The sequence below is a fragment of the Ambystoma mexicanum genome, chromosome 3p, assembly GCF_040938575.1.
Source record: "Ambystoma mexicanum isolate Mex_15411 chromosome 3p, UKY_AmexF1_1, whole genome shotgun sequence".
NCBI classification, from domain to species: Eukaryota; Metazoa; Chordata; class Amphibia; order Caudata; family Ambystomatidae; genus Ambystoma; species Ambystoma mexicanum.
In genome coordinates, this window is record NC_090925.1 from 776,719,136 (window position 1) to 776,732,146 (window position 13,011).

The following is a 13,011-nucleotide window of genomic DNA, read 5'->3' on the forward strand; positions in this document are numbered from 1 at the left end:
AGTCCCATTATAATGTTGGTCTTCATGATGGTTGTGAGCCTGGCGCCAAAGGCTCCAGGCAGGACTGACTCCAAGAGAGTCTTGGATGAGGTTTTAAGGCCTTTGACCTGGCGCTTACTGGAAGGCTGACTTGCCAGTGAGGGCCAGGGGCAAGGGTCATGACAACAGTATAACAAAAAAAAAATAATACAATGAGAGGGGCCGCCTCCCAATAACATGGTCAGTGGCACTCACAAACGCCTAACATTAGCTCCGGAGCCGGGTTACGTTATTACATCACGTCCCCTAGCGAAGAGAACTGTAACAGCTAACTTGATGTTGCAAGCACAGCTGCACTAGCACCCACCCACCGCAAACGGCAATCTTGGGACAGGCAGCACACCGAACATACGACAAATAACAACAATCAGTTGGTTTCCAGTGTCCAGGGCTCCGTTAACCCGCAAAATCACCACGACCATCAGCCCTCACAGAAACCAACGTGGATGAGGCTGTGACTCTCTGACTGATGTCTCACACTGCTTATACCTCAAAGGTGCTTGTCGAAGTGAGTGGTGAAAGAGACACGTGGCCTGAACTTGATCCACCAGGAAATGGTACAGATTAAGAAGCAAAACTCCCCCTGCACGCAGAGTGGACTTTAAATAAGGCACAAGTTCATGCAGTGAAAAGTGTTAGGAAAAGGAGTGGTACAACACCGACGCCTATCGGAACAAAGCTGGACCCCAACACTTTGGCCCTACTCCAAACATTTCGCCAAACACACACAGCCATGGAGTCAAATGAAGCCCAGAGCTCGACAGATATCCCGGGCAATGATCTAGAGAGAGCCACCAAATCGGACATCAGGCTTTTGCTGGGGGAAATAAGGTCAATAAAGTCAAGCTCACGGAAACTGTTGCTGACCTACAGACCAGAGTGGCGAAGACCGAGGATCGACTCAAAGCTGTGGTAAACAATCAGCAATCAGGGGATTTAGCCACAATGCAATATGAAGCTCGACTTCAGGAACTAGAACAAAAGGAAAGAGACATGGAGGCAAAGCTTGATGACCTTGAAAACAGAGAGCGAAGAATGAACATTCGAATACTGGGCTTAGCAGAAGAACAGGGGGAATCCCCGGTAGGACTGGAGAAGAAAGTTAAAGCCCTAATCCAGACCCTATATGTCGACACAGACTCTCCAAAGTTGAAATTCGACAGAGTGCACAGGGCAGGGGAGCCCTTGCAAGGTCCCTGGTCGGTCCTGGTGAAGTGCCATTATTACACCCAAAGGCAAGACATCCTGGTGAAAGCGAGGGAAAGGGGCACAATCGAATTCGGAGGCACAAAGGTGATGCTCTACCAAGATCTCTCGGCCAGGACCCTAGCTAAAAGAAGAGGATGCCGCCCCCTCACAATCTGGTTGCAAGAGAAAGGTACTCACTATCGATGGGGCCACCTCTTCTCGTTGTCTTTTGAATATGGGGGAGAAGACTTTAGGATCACCACGATAGATGAGGCAGAAAGAGCCCTGCGACACCTCTGAGGTTCAGCAGAAGATATGGACATTGCCCCGTGGAGGAAGCCAGAGGGACCCACATTAGACCCAGCGTCAAAGCCACCCAGGAGAGGGAAGGTGCAAACGAAGTGGAAGTATAAACGCCTGGACACTGTGTGAACTTGAACACAGACTTCTGAAGCTTTCCACCCAGCTCAGTACTTCATCTTTGGTTGTTACTGGTTTGCAGGTTAACGGAAAGTGCAAGCCCCCCTTTTTTTTTTTTTTAAAACAGGCTCGCCCGATTTAAAAGGGATGGTTCTCTCAGGTTACTTAATACTGCATCCTTTGCATGTTTCTAATTAAGCAATAGAACCCGAGCGGCGGGGGCATTACTGACTCAGGTAATGCCCCAGGGCCCATAGGTAAGGACCCGAGCGAAGCGAGGGCCTTACCGAAGGCCCCGGGGCATTACCAGAGTCCGAAATGCCCCCGCCGCGAGGGTTCTATTGCTATTAGTATCCCGGCCCGCAAAATTTGCGTGACCGGGGTACTAAAAGTAATTTTTTTCTGTCCCGAAACGCTGCAGCGTTTTGGGACAGAAAAAAAACGACCAAGAAAATGGCCGCCGCCATAGAAAGGGAAAACGGAGTCCGTTTTCCCTTTCCATGGCGGTCATCGGAAGCGGACGCGCTGGGCACTTGTACTATTGTATAATTATACAATGCCTGAAGAGGGGCCTCAACAGAATGGCCCTTCTTAGTTTAGGGCGTCTCCTTAGTCAACAGAGAATGCTAGGATTAGCTTTTCTCAGGGAAAGGGAGGGGGGGACACTCATTCAGAAGACAGAGGATATCAGAACCACAATGTTGAACCACATACATCAATATCGCATACAACATGGCAAACTAGAGTCAATACAGGGAGGAGGTCACAAATATCGCTTAGACTGCTGTATCTGGGGGCTACTTGCGCAGAATTTACACACTACAATGGCAAGGATTGATGGCATAACCTTGGGGTCCCTGAATGTAAGGGGGTTAAACTCTCCTCAGAAGAATTCCATGCTGGCACGACCGTTTAAGCGATCCCGAATGGATATACTAAGGTCTCCATCAACGGCGTCTCTTTGGATCCTATTGTCATTACACGAGGAACTAGGCAAGGAAGCCCCCTCTCTCCCCTTATTTACGCACTAGTTATCGAGCCATTTGCCCAAATGGTAAGGTCAAACCCCAGAATACACAGCATCACTCGGGGAATCAAGGAATACAAACTAGCAATGTTTGCCGATGATATTCTCCTGTATCTCACCCAACCAGCAGAATCAATCCCAGCCCTCTTCCAAGAAATACACAGCTACGGAGCCTTATCCGGCTTTCACGCAAACCTCCCAAAGACGATAGCAGTCCCACTCAGAGAGGGTGGAAACCTCCTCCAATCACTGGACTTGAGTTGGGGTCTCAAAATACAACCCCAATCAGTGAGGTATTTGGGGGTAAACATCACTGTGTCCCTTGCAGACCTCTTTGAGGCAAACTATGTCCCTCTGTGGAAAGCTGTCAGGGAGGTCGTAAACAGGTGGTCAAAACTGACCATGTCGTGGGCCACCAGATTTACCTCCATCAAGATGAAAATGTTGCCCCGTTTTCTCTTTCTCTTTGTATCACTCCCAATTATAATACCCGATTCCTTTCTTGCCGAGATTAAACGGGTGTTGTTATTGGTATACCTATGGGTGGGCAAAAAGCCTAGAATTAGCTACTCCACTCTTGTTTTACCCAAAGAATCAGGGGGTTTGGTGTTTCCAGATATCCCGGAATACTACAGAGCCTCCCAACTAAGGGTATTAGTTGACCATTTATGGGAAAACCCTGAGAAACAGTGGGTCGCAATAGAGAATAATGCCTTTGCACCAGTCACTCTGGGGGAATGGTTGTGGGTCCCTCAGTCAGCCATGACGCTAAGAATACGTGAACATCCCATTCTGAAGGTGTTATGGTCACGTTGGCACCCCTCCCGAGCCACACAAGGCGTCACTACTTGGCCCTCTCCGTTAAGCTGCATTTGGTCTCCCCCCCATACAAAAGCTAATCTGTGATGTCCACCGATTTCAGAATTGGTATGAAGCCAGAGTAGTGAGTGCGGCACAAATGTGGAGAGAAGGGGTATACATCTCTTTAGAGGACCTACGAGATGTCCTGCAGGAGGAAAATGTAACCCCTATGCAATACTTTCAATTACGAAGTGTCTTAACGGATCACCGCTGGGGAGACACCCTGCAACGCCGCCTCACTGCATTTGAACTAATTTTAAGTGCCCCCCAGACCACAAAAGGGCTAATTTCCCGTATGTACAGAGCCCTGATCACCAGAGGCCACTTGAGCCACCCCTCATCTGAGGTTAAATGGGAAGCAGAACTAAATCTGGGAGATCAACCCAGGGTTTGGAAGGCTATACGGTGAGCGGTCTGGGGGTCATCCATATCCACATAATGTAAGATGCACAATGCACGCATAATGGTCAGGTGGCACTACACTCCTAAGGCTGTCCAAAATGTTTCCAGGTACACCCCCTCACTGCTGGAGAGGTTGTGGGGAGATAAGCGATTACTGGCATCAGTGGTGGGGCTGTGACAAGGTGAAAATGTACTGGAAAGAGGTTTTAGGGTGGATCCAAGACATCGACGGGATCCCCAGAGCACTCACACCAACACTGGTACTATTTGGGGTGGAATTGGACGAGGAAGACTCCCATGAAACTCTATCACATATGCAACGAAACTTATTATTAGCTGTCAGAGTATGTTTAACTATCAAATGGAAGTCAGCAGTCCTCCCCTCCAAAAGAGAATGGCTCAGTAAAGCACATGCAATATAGGAAATGGAAAGCCTGGCGGCCGCAGCTATGGAATCTCGTAGGAACATGGACTTGATCTGGTTACCCTTTAAGGAATATTATGCAGAATACTGGAGTGCTCTGTGCCGTGCTGAGTAAAGCCCACATCAAACAGCCACCTCCAAAGTACCAATAAAGCTGAGGATGAAGTACACCTCCACAATGTAGCAAGTCATGGAGCAATGAAGCCTAACCAATGATGTAGTGTGGTGTCCCTGTATGACTTTATTGGTTCTCTGTTTGTACAATGCAGCTCAGCCTCTTCTTCCGATGAGTGGAGGGGGGGTAGGGGATATACACAAGTTATAATGTTTTGGTCAATTGCTTTTTCAAAATCAGTGCCTGATGTTAACTAAGAGCTATACCAACCTTTACTGTGAAGTGAACAAGTGATGTGTCAGACTTGTAACAAAATCAATAAAGACCATTTTTAAAAAGAATGTGTACTTATTTAGTATGCTGGACTTGCAGCTTGAAAAAATAGAAAGTTTTCAATAAAGAGAAGTGTTGGAGACTTGAAACTACCTTATTACCACTAATTGTGCCCTGCCATGCACCCCAAAATTCCTCTCCACTCTTCTCATTCCAAGACAATATTATAAAAGGACTCTGCAATCTTTTCCAGCCACAAAGGAAGAATATTTCTAAACTAGAAAACTCAGTTGTAATAATTTGAGGCCAGAAGTGCAAATCTCCCGATATCCTGTGGGGTAACTCAACCTATTTTCCTCAACAATAACTCCAGTATGTGAAAATTAAGCCTCCAAAATTCATAGTAATTTGGGGCAGGAGGTATATCTTTGTACTTGTGGAAGGTGGAGGGGGGCATCCGAAGGTTGATTTAAAAGAAGGCCAAACTGAGGACTACTGGTTTGACTGTAATAATATTTTATAGTTTGTTCATGTTAATCTCTCGGCCTGTGCTTTATACAGAAATTGTTTCAGTGCTCATAAAAGAAGAGGAAGAACCCTATTCAATGGACCATGAGGACAATGAGAAAATAGAAAACATCAGTATACAGACAGGTCAGTCAATAGAGTTTTAGGTAATATGAATTACTTTATCACCCACTTTGCTGCTGATTGTCACTCTTGCTTAACCAGCATTTTTCTTTTAGTGTTTACTTCTTAGTTGTACAATAATGTTGTCCATTAAATTCTCTTCATATTACTGGTCCTGTGTTATAGGTGTCTGTAAACACACGTTTCCTCTCTGGTTGCAAACGCTACATACCACGGGTAGGCGAGCCCATCGCATCATCTACACGTCTTTTTAAATAACAGAGCAAATTAAGTCAGCAGAGTCATAGAGGAAGAAAAACACTGTGATTTCATATATTTATAGGAGATCTATATGCAAAAGGTTAGGACATTTCAAGAATACTGAGAATTTAAAGGAATTACACAGAATAGAGAGTACACACTGATGATGATCTTTGGTTCGTAACATGTTGGCAGGCTATGGTCTATATTACAAATAAACAAGCAATGATAAAAACTAAACATGTTTCAATTAAGTGGTTTATAAAATAGCTATCAAAGCATAAACTGGAAAAGTCTGAAGCACAGTTAATTACATCTCCAGAAAAACGTCTGTTTCAACTTTCCTCGTACTGGTGCCCTGTTGCTTGGGGCAGCTGAAGAGGACCAAATCGCTAACTTTGTTCTATGCCGAAAATGGGCCCAAAATTACTTGGGCACTGATCCCACTGGCATCAACGGACACATGGCTGGTTGTTTAGGCAGGAGCCGATAACTGATCTGGTTTCTCTCAGTGGGCAGACACCCACGTAACCAGAGCTATAAAGGTTGCTGGGCTGAACAAGCTTTGGTGTTCAGTGTGATGCTATTGCGAGATGAAGGACCCCTTGGAGTAAAAGGAGAGCAATAATCTGTCGTTGAAGCCTATAATGGAGTTAACAACTGTTAAGAAAGGCATAGGGTTTGCTAAATGGATTGAGAACTTGAATGAATCTGGCTGGGAGGCTGGAGTTGTGAACACTGAGTAGTTTTTAATTTTGGAAGCTCTGCCTTTTTCCTGGTAGTCCCCAAATTGTGTTTGATAAACTAGTCTTTTTTGGGGGGGGGCTAGGCTTTCTTCCATTTATCTATCGTCCTGTGAATGTCAGAGAGCATGCACTTTCTATATGAGCCTTTTAAACGGGAGTTTCTTGATAGGCAATAAGAAAATGCAGTCATGAAGACGATTTAGTGAAAGGGTAGCGTTTGTCTCAGTCATAGCAAGAGGAATACAGGTTGAGAACATTTGGTTAAACAGAATTGGTTAAACAGACTTGGCAAGTGTAACAAAGTCCACTGCCAAACCTTGGGCATCCCCAGTCTATCCTCACTGGATCCCCGCACTATGGCAGGGGCGACCAGGAATCACACCTCCCCCCACCCTCAACTCCCTAGCCTTCTGGATAGGGGAAACAAACCTTGCTCTTTAGGATTGCATTAGCAATAGGTTTGGAGAGCCTGTCACACCCACTTGCCAGACCCAACCATCTAGCATAGTAAGGTACACCTTTCCCTATAAGCGAACGAAGGCCCAGTCTTCAGCACTCGCTGGAGCGTGTTAGGAAACATTGTTTCACTCTGCACCATCGCCAAGGGAACCTGAATGAGGAAGGGCTGCTTTTTGGTTTATACATATGGGACTTGGAGGAACTTTTGGAACACTTTTTCTTTACTCTTTCACCTGGCTTGCATTGCTTGTTTTTTGGAACATGACTCTGACCAGTCCAATTACAAAACCCTTTGAAGCAAGAGGGGAAGTTCCTGATTCTGTTCACCCCATTATTGAGAGGCACTAGCCCTTTCCCTCATGCTGTACCCTGACACTAGCAGCAACAAACCTGATATCCTCAGTTATTATTTACTGTTGCCCTCCTGACACCATATTTGAGTTTTGTCACAACCCTGACATGTTCCACTTTAGTTTGCATAAAAAGTTTGATAAAACCCTTGAACCTTATTGTGGTGTCTAGTCTTGGTTCTGAAAACACAGTGACAGTCATACCTGGCCTGTCAGACAATACATACTACATTGATATGAGGAAGTGTCTTCATAAAACTATTGTTGATTCTCCAGCATGGGGTCTGGCATGGATTCACATGCTCCTGAATATTCCACGTCGTCAGGCTGGAATCCTCTGGAAAAGAAAAAACATTTCACTTTCACTTAAAAACTGTAGACTGGTGGTGTGGCAGAACACCAAGACCTCTGACCCATGCTCCCAGCAGGGTCATGCCTCACCCAGGACCGGCCAGTCCGAGGAGCGATCTTCTAAGTCCTTTGAGGGTGCCTCGTCCATTGGGACCCACGATAAGGCCAAGAGCCGCAAGTCCGAGTCCACCGGGTTCGCCGCGGTAGTGGGTCCCAAGGTTGATAGGGCACGATCGACATCACCTTCCGCCTCCATTGCCAGCCGGCAATCGAGCTCCTCTTCGAAAGAGGAAATCTACCCCGGCTCAACTACGTGAGAAATCCGAGAAGCCGCGGACGGAGGCTAAGACCTCATCGGCAACAGAGTAGGTGACTGCCACTGCCACGACAGCTAAGGGTGCTAACCCTGCAGAGGTAGCTCCCACAGCTCAGAAGGTGTCCCTACTCCCCAGGCACAACACCGCCGCAGTGACTTTGGCAAAGTCTGCTGGCATTCCATAAGGGAGGAAGCCGGCGCAAGTGGGTTATGGGGGTGAGAAGGCCCCTGTCATGATCTCTGCTTCCAAAAGGTCAGGGTTTTCCCAACTCCCTTGGAAGCAGATCCATAACCCAGGTTCCGAGTGCCAACCAGTCCCAATTGGGACCTTTTGGACCCAGTCCTGGCGCCAGTGGCACCAGGCTCATAAATATGCCCAGTCCCAGCGCTGGAAGCGCCGGGCTCATAATGCTTGGGTGGACTTACCTTCAGCAGAGCATGCTGCTTACTTGCCTGCCAGTTGAGCCTCTGATCCTCTTCTGTTTGGAACTACTTTTCCTGTTGGGTGGGGCTGGAGCCACTCCCTAGATTCAGAACACTGGAACTCTTCTGGAAGGCAGGAACTCTTTTCTTACCAGGAACTCTTTTCTTACTTAGGCGTGGCTGTGGAAGGAGACACCTAAGCACTACAGGAGGCTATTTAAACCACACCCGGTGGATGAATCTTGCTTTGCGTTATTCTGCAACCTCTGCAGCAGAACGCTCATCGTGTCTTCTGCATCCGGTCCTGGGCTTAAGGAAAAAGGCTTACCATCCTGAATCCAGTCTTCAGCAACACCTATAAAGACAAGAAAGAACAGGTTAGCATTCCGGCATCTGAAAGGCAAAGGCTTACCATCCTGAATCCAGTCTTCAGCAACACCTATAAAGACAAGAAAGAACAGGTTAGCATTCCGGCATCTGAAAGGCAAAGGCTTACCTACTCTTCGTGCGCTCCGGAGGTCTTCACACTGCATTCCGGCATCTGAAAGACAAAAGTTTACCAACTCTTCGCACGCTCCGGAGGCCTTCGGCGCTGCATCCCTCATCTGAAAGACAAAACAAGGTGCGTTTAAAGACATTGGGGAACTTTAATACTCACGTGCCATTACTCCTTTCCACATCTAATCCAGTGGGTATTCCGGCACCCTGCAGCCGCTCCGAACTCGTACCTGCAAAATAAAAAGACAGTTAGAGCGCATAGTGAAGCAGGCAACAAGCGCTTACTTACGTGCTTCCAGGCGCTTCTATTCATCACACGGGCTCCATCTTCAACTCACTTCAGCCCGTCATCCGCCATCGCCGGAACCCTGCAAAACAAGAGACATCATTACTAAAGACTTTAAAGACATTTGAATGACTCGAAACTTACCGTTCGTGCAGTAAACGACGGACAGCAGTCCTCTGAAGTCAAGAGGCCTGCGCTACCTATCCAGTGAAGAAACTGGTTACAGCACCCTGCCCCGAGGCAGATGGAGAGCTCGGCATTCACTTACCTAAGGTGAGAGCGTTAACCTTTGGGGGTCTACAGGAGAGGAGAAGAGGAAAGAGATAGGGACACCCCGATAACCCCAGTTCATTAACCCCATATTTTCTATCTGCAGACATCTTACTCTACACGTCAGGCATACAGTGCACAGAGGTCCAGCCCAAAGAGCCAACCGGGTGCTACACATCACCTTTGAAGATACGGTAGTCGCCCAGTCAAGACCGGCGCCACTGCGAGAATCAGGTGAGCGTTACAGAACGCAAAGCCTACCGCAAAACTCTCGCCCAGGCGCTATGGAAACCTCGGATACTGACCCCCTAGCCTGGTTACTTGGGGAACTAAGGGCAGAAGTGCATGCAGCTCGTCAGGAAACGAATGCTCTAAGAAGGGAACTAATTATTTCCAAGGAGAGAACAGACAATCTTGCTAGACAAGTGCTACAGTCACAAGCCGGACAGACCCCGTTACCCGCATCAGGGGCAAATCTTCCTTCAACATCCTCTATGAATCCAGTGCAGATCAACCTACCTGGGAATGTACCTCTGGCTCCGCCCGAACGATTTTCTGGTGACCCAAAGAGGTTTGCAGTATTTATCAATCAGTGCCGGTTGCACTTCTTATGCCGGCCAGCAGCCTTTCCAACTGATCAAGCAAAAGTAGCTTTTGTACTTTCGTACCTTAGTGGCAATGCGGCAGACTGGTCGATCCCTCTAGTTAATCAAGATGATCCGGTTCTCCATGATTTTCAAGCCTTTCAGCTTAGTATGGAAAAACTGTTCGCAAGACATTCACAGGGGCAGGCCTTGGACAATGAGCTTCTTTCGTTGCGACAGGGTAATCAAGACCTTTTGGCTTATATTGCATCTTTCAATAGACTAATAGTGGAAACTCAATGGCCTGAGGACAAAAGGATTACGCTGTTTTATAGAGGTCTATGTGGAGAGCTCAAAGACGTTTTAGCCCAAGTAGTGAATCCCCCACAAGACTGTTCGGATTATATAGACTTGGTCGTTCAAATAGATCACAGGCTGCAGAACAGGAAGGCCGATCGTTCCAAGTTTGATGCTCGAGTATTTTCCAAACCGCCAACTCCTTCCAAAGGAGTAGACTCCGGGGAACCCATGCAAATAGGGGGTCTGAAAGGTCCTCTAACACAAAGGGAGCGGGAAAGGAGGAAACAGTTGCAATTATGCCTATATTGCGGAAACTCAGGGCACTTTCTTCGAGACTGTCCGGTGAAACCTGCCAAGAAGGCAGTAGGAGCTGCAGTTACCAAAGTTACAAACTCTGAGCAGGGAAACGACCTCGCCCGACAAGAATAGAGGTCCTCTTGCCGAGCGTGAAAACCAGTTCCGTGACCTCGCATTTCGTGATACCTATGGTCCTCATTAGCCCTGATAATCCGGATCGATTACATGCAATTGAAGCTTACGTCGACAGCGGTGCCATCGGCAATTATGTGGATCATGAAATGGTTTTGAGGATGAATCTAACTCTTTGTCCCAAGGCTGTAAAGGACGTCATTACTACGGTGGATGGTACGGAGATAGCCTCCGGGCCAGTAACGCATACCACTCAAGAGGTGACGCTAGTAAGTCAAGATGGACACCATGAGAAGATCGTGTTCGATGTGATCAAGGCCCCTCAGTTTCAGATTATTCTAGGAATACCTTGGTTAGAGAAACACAATCCTCTGATCGATTGGCGAGCAAGAACGGTCCAGTTTCCAGAATGTGTCTCTACTTGTCACCCTCCACCTGGTGTTGCACTGGCCTTAATTTCTTCAGAGACTCCCCAGTTACCTCCCGAATACCTAGAATACCAAGATGTTTTCCGGAAGGATCAGGCTAACTCTCTACCTCCTCATGGGTCTTATGACTGCCAGATAGACCTGATACCTGGATCTACTCCTCCTTGTAGTAGAATTTATGCCCTCACCGAGCCTGAGAACCTTCACCTTCGACAATACCTGGATCAATACCTGGCAAATGGGTTTATTCGTCCTTCCAAGTCCCCTGCTTCTTCAGCTTTGTTCTTCGTTCCAAAAAAGGAAGGAGACCTTAGAACTTGTATCGATTATCGCTCCCTGAACCAGATCACCGTTAAGAATAGATATCCGTTACCTTTGATCCCTGAACTCCTGGACCAAGTCAGAAAAGCATGCATATATACAAAGCTGGATCTTAGAGGAGCTTACCACTTGGTACGAGTAAAAGAGGGCGATGAATGGAAGACGGCCTTCCGCACCAAGTATGGGCTATTTGAATATCAGGTCATGCCCTTCGGACTTTGCAATGGCCGACTTTCAATATTTTATGAACGATGTCCTCAGAGAGCTCATAGATGTATGTGTTGTTGTTTACATTGACGACATCCTCGTTTATTCTTCATCGGAATCTGAACATCGGAAACACGTGAAAATGGTCCTCGAAAGATTTCGTCAACACAAACTTTTCGCTAAGTTGGAAAAATGTGTTTTCAACGTGACTGAAGTTGAATTCTTGGGATTCATATTATCACCTGGCGGAGTGCGTATGGATTCAAAGAAGGTCGATGCAGTTCTCAAATGGCCATCACCATCCTCCGTAAAAGGTGTGCAAAGCATGTTAGGCTTCGCTAACTTTTACCGCAGGTTTATCCCCGAATTCTCTCGAATAGTCCAGCCCATCACTGCCTTGTTAAAGAAAAACAAACGTTTTGAATGGTCTACCGAGGCGGAACAAGCTTTCCAGGATTTGAAGACTAAATTTATCTCTGCACCAATCTTAAAACACCCTCGCCCCGAACTCCCCTACATCGTGGAAACTGATGCTTCAAGCCTTGCCATGGGGGCAGTTCTATCACAAAAGGACCCGGTAACCAATCAGTTGCATCCCGTGGCATTTTGGTCCCGCAAATTCTCGCCTCCTGAAATCAATTACACGATTACTGACAAGGAACTTCTGGCTATCAAGTCTGCCTTTAAGGCTTGGCGGCATTATCTGCTGGGGGCCCGACACACCGTTACTGTGATTACGGATCACCGAAACCTGCAATATTTGAAGACCGCAAAAGCCCAATCCTCTAGACAACTCCGTTGGGCATTATTCTTTGCCGAGTTTGACTTCATAATTACCTATCGACCTGGTACAAAGAACGGTAAAGCCGATGCCCTTTCTCGGATGGGAGTGGAAGAACACTTGGTCAACCCTAAACCTGTACCAATCATTCCCGAACAAAGAATTCTGGGTGTAATCGCCACAGAATCCATAGAGGAAGTTTAGGATAAAGCCAGGCAACTTGTAACTCCAGCAGACATACAGAATTGGCATCTGCAGGGAAAGGACTTTGCAGTAAAGGACAACTTATTGTATTTCCAAGAACGATTATACCTACCCAGCACAGATTTACAGAAAAAAGTAATCTCTTGTTATCACGACTCTTTAATGGAAGGTCATCCCGGTATAGCCAAGACCTCAGAAAAGATCAAGCGCTACTTCTGGTGGCCGTCTTGGAAAAAAGATATCAGAGACTTTATAATGTCCTGTGGAGTATGCGCCCAAAACAGGAGTCAAAAGGAAAGACCAGCAGGCCTCTTACGCCCTATTGACATCCCACCTCGCCCTTGGCATACGCTTTCTATGGACTTCATCACCGATCTACCTCCATGCTCCGGATACAATACGATTCTAGTAATCGTGG

General features: G+C 46.9%; 1 protein-coding gene across 3 annotated transcripts in view; it reads left to right on the plus strand.

Annotated features, from left to right (window-relative positions):
- Positions 1-13,011, plus strand: part of LOC138580857 (zinc finger protein 514-like) — a 361,413-nt gene that overhangs the window by 324,090 nt on the left and 24,312 nt on the right. For all 3 annotated transcript variants that reach the window (XM_069651738.1, XM_069651739.1, XM_069651740.1), the window contains one exon: positions 5,311-5,403. In XM_069651738.1, coding sequence (XP_069507839.1) covers positions 5,311-5,403 — 93 coding nt within the window. The remainder of the gene's footprint in view (positions 1-5,310; positions 5,404-13,011) is intronic.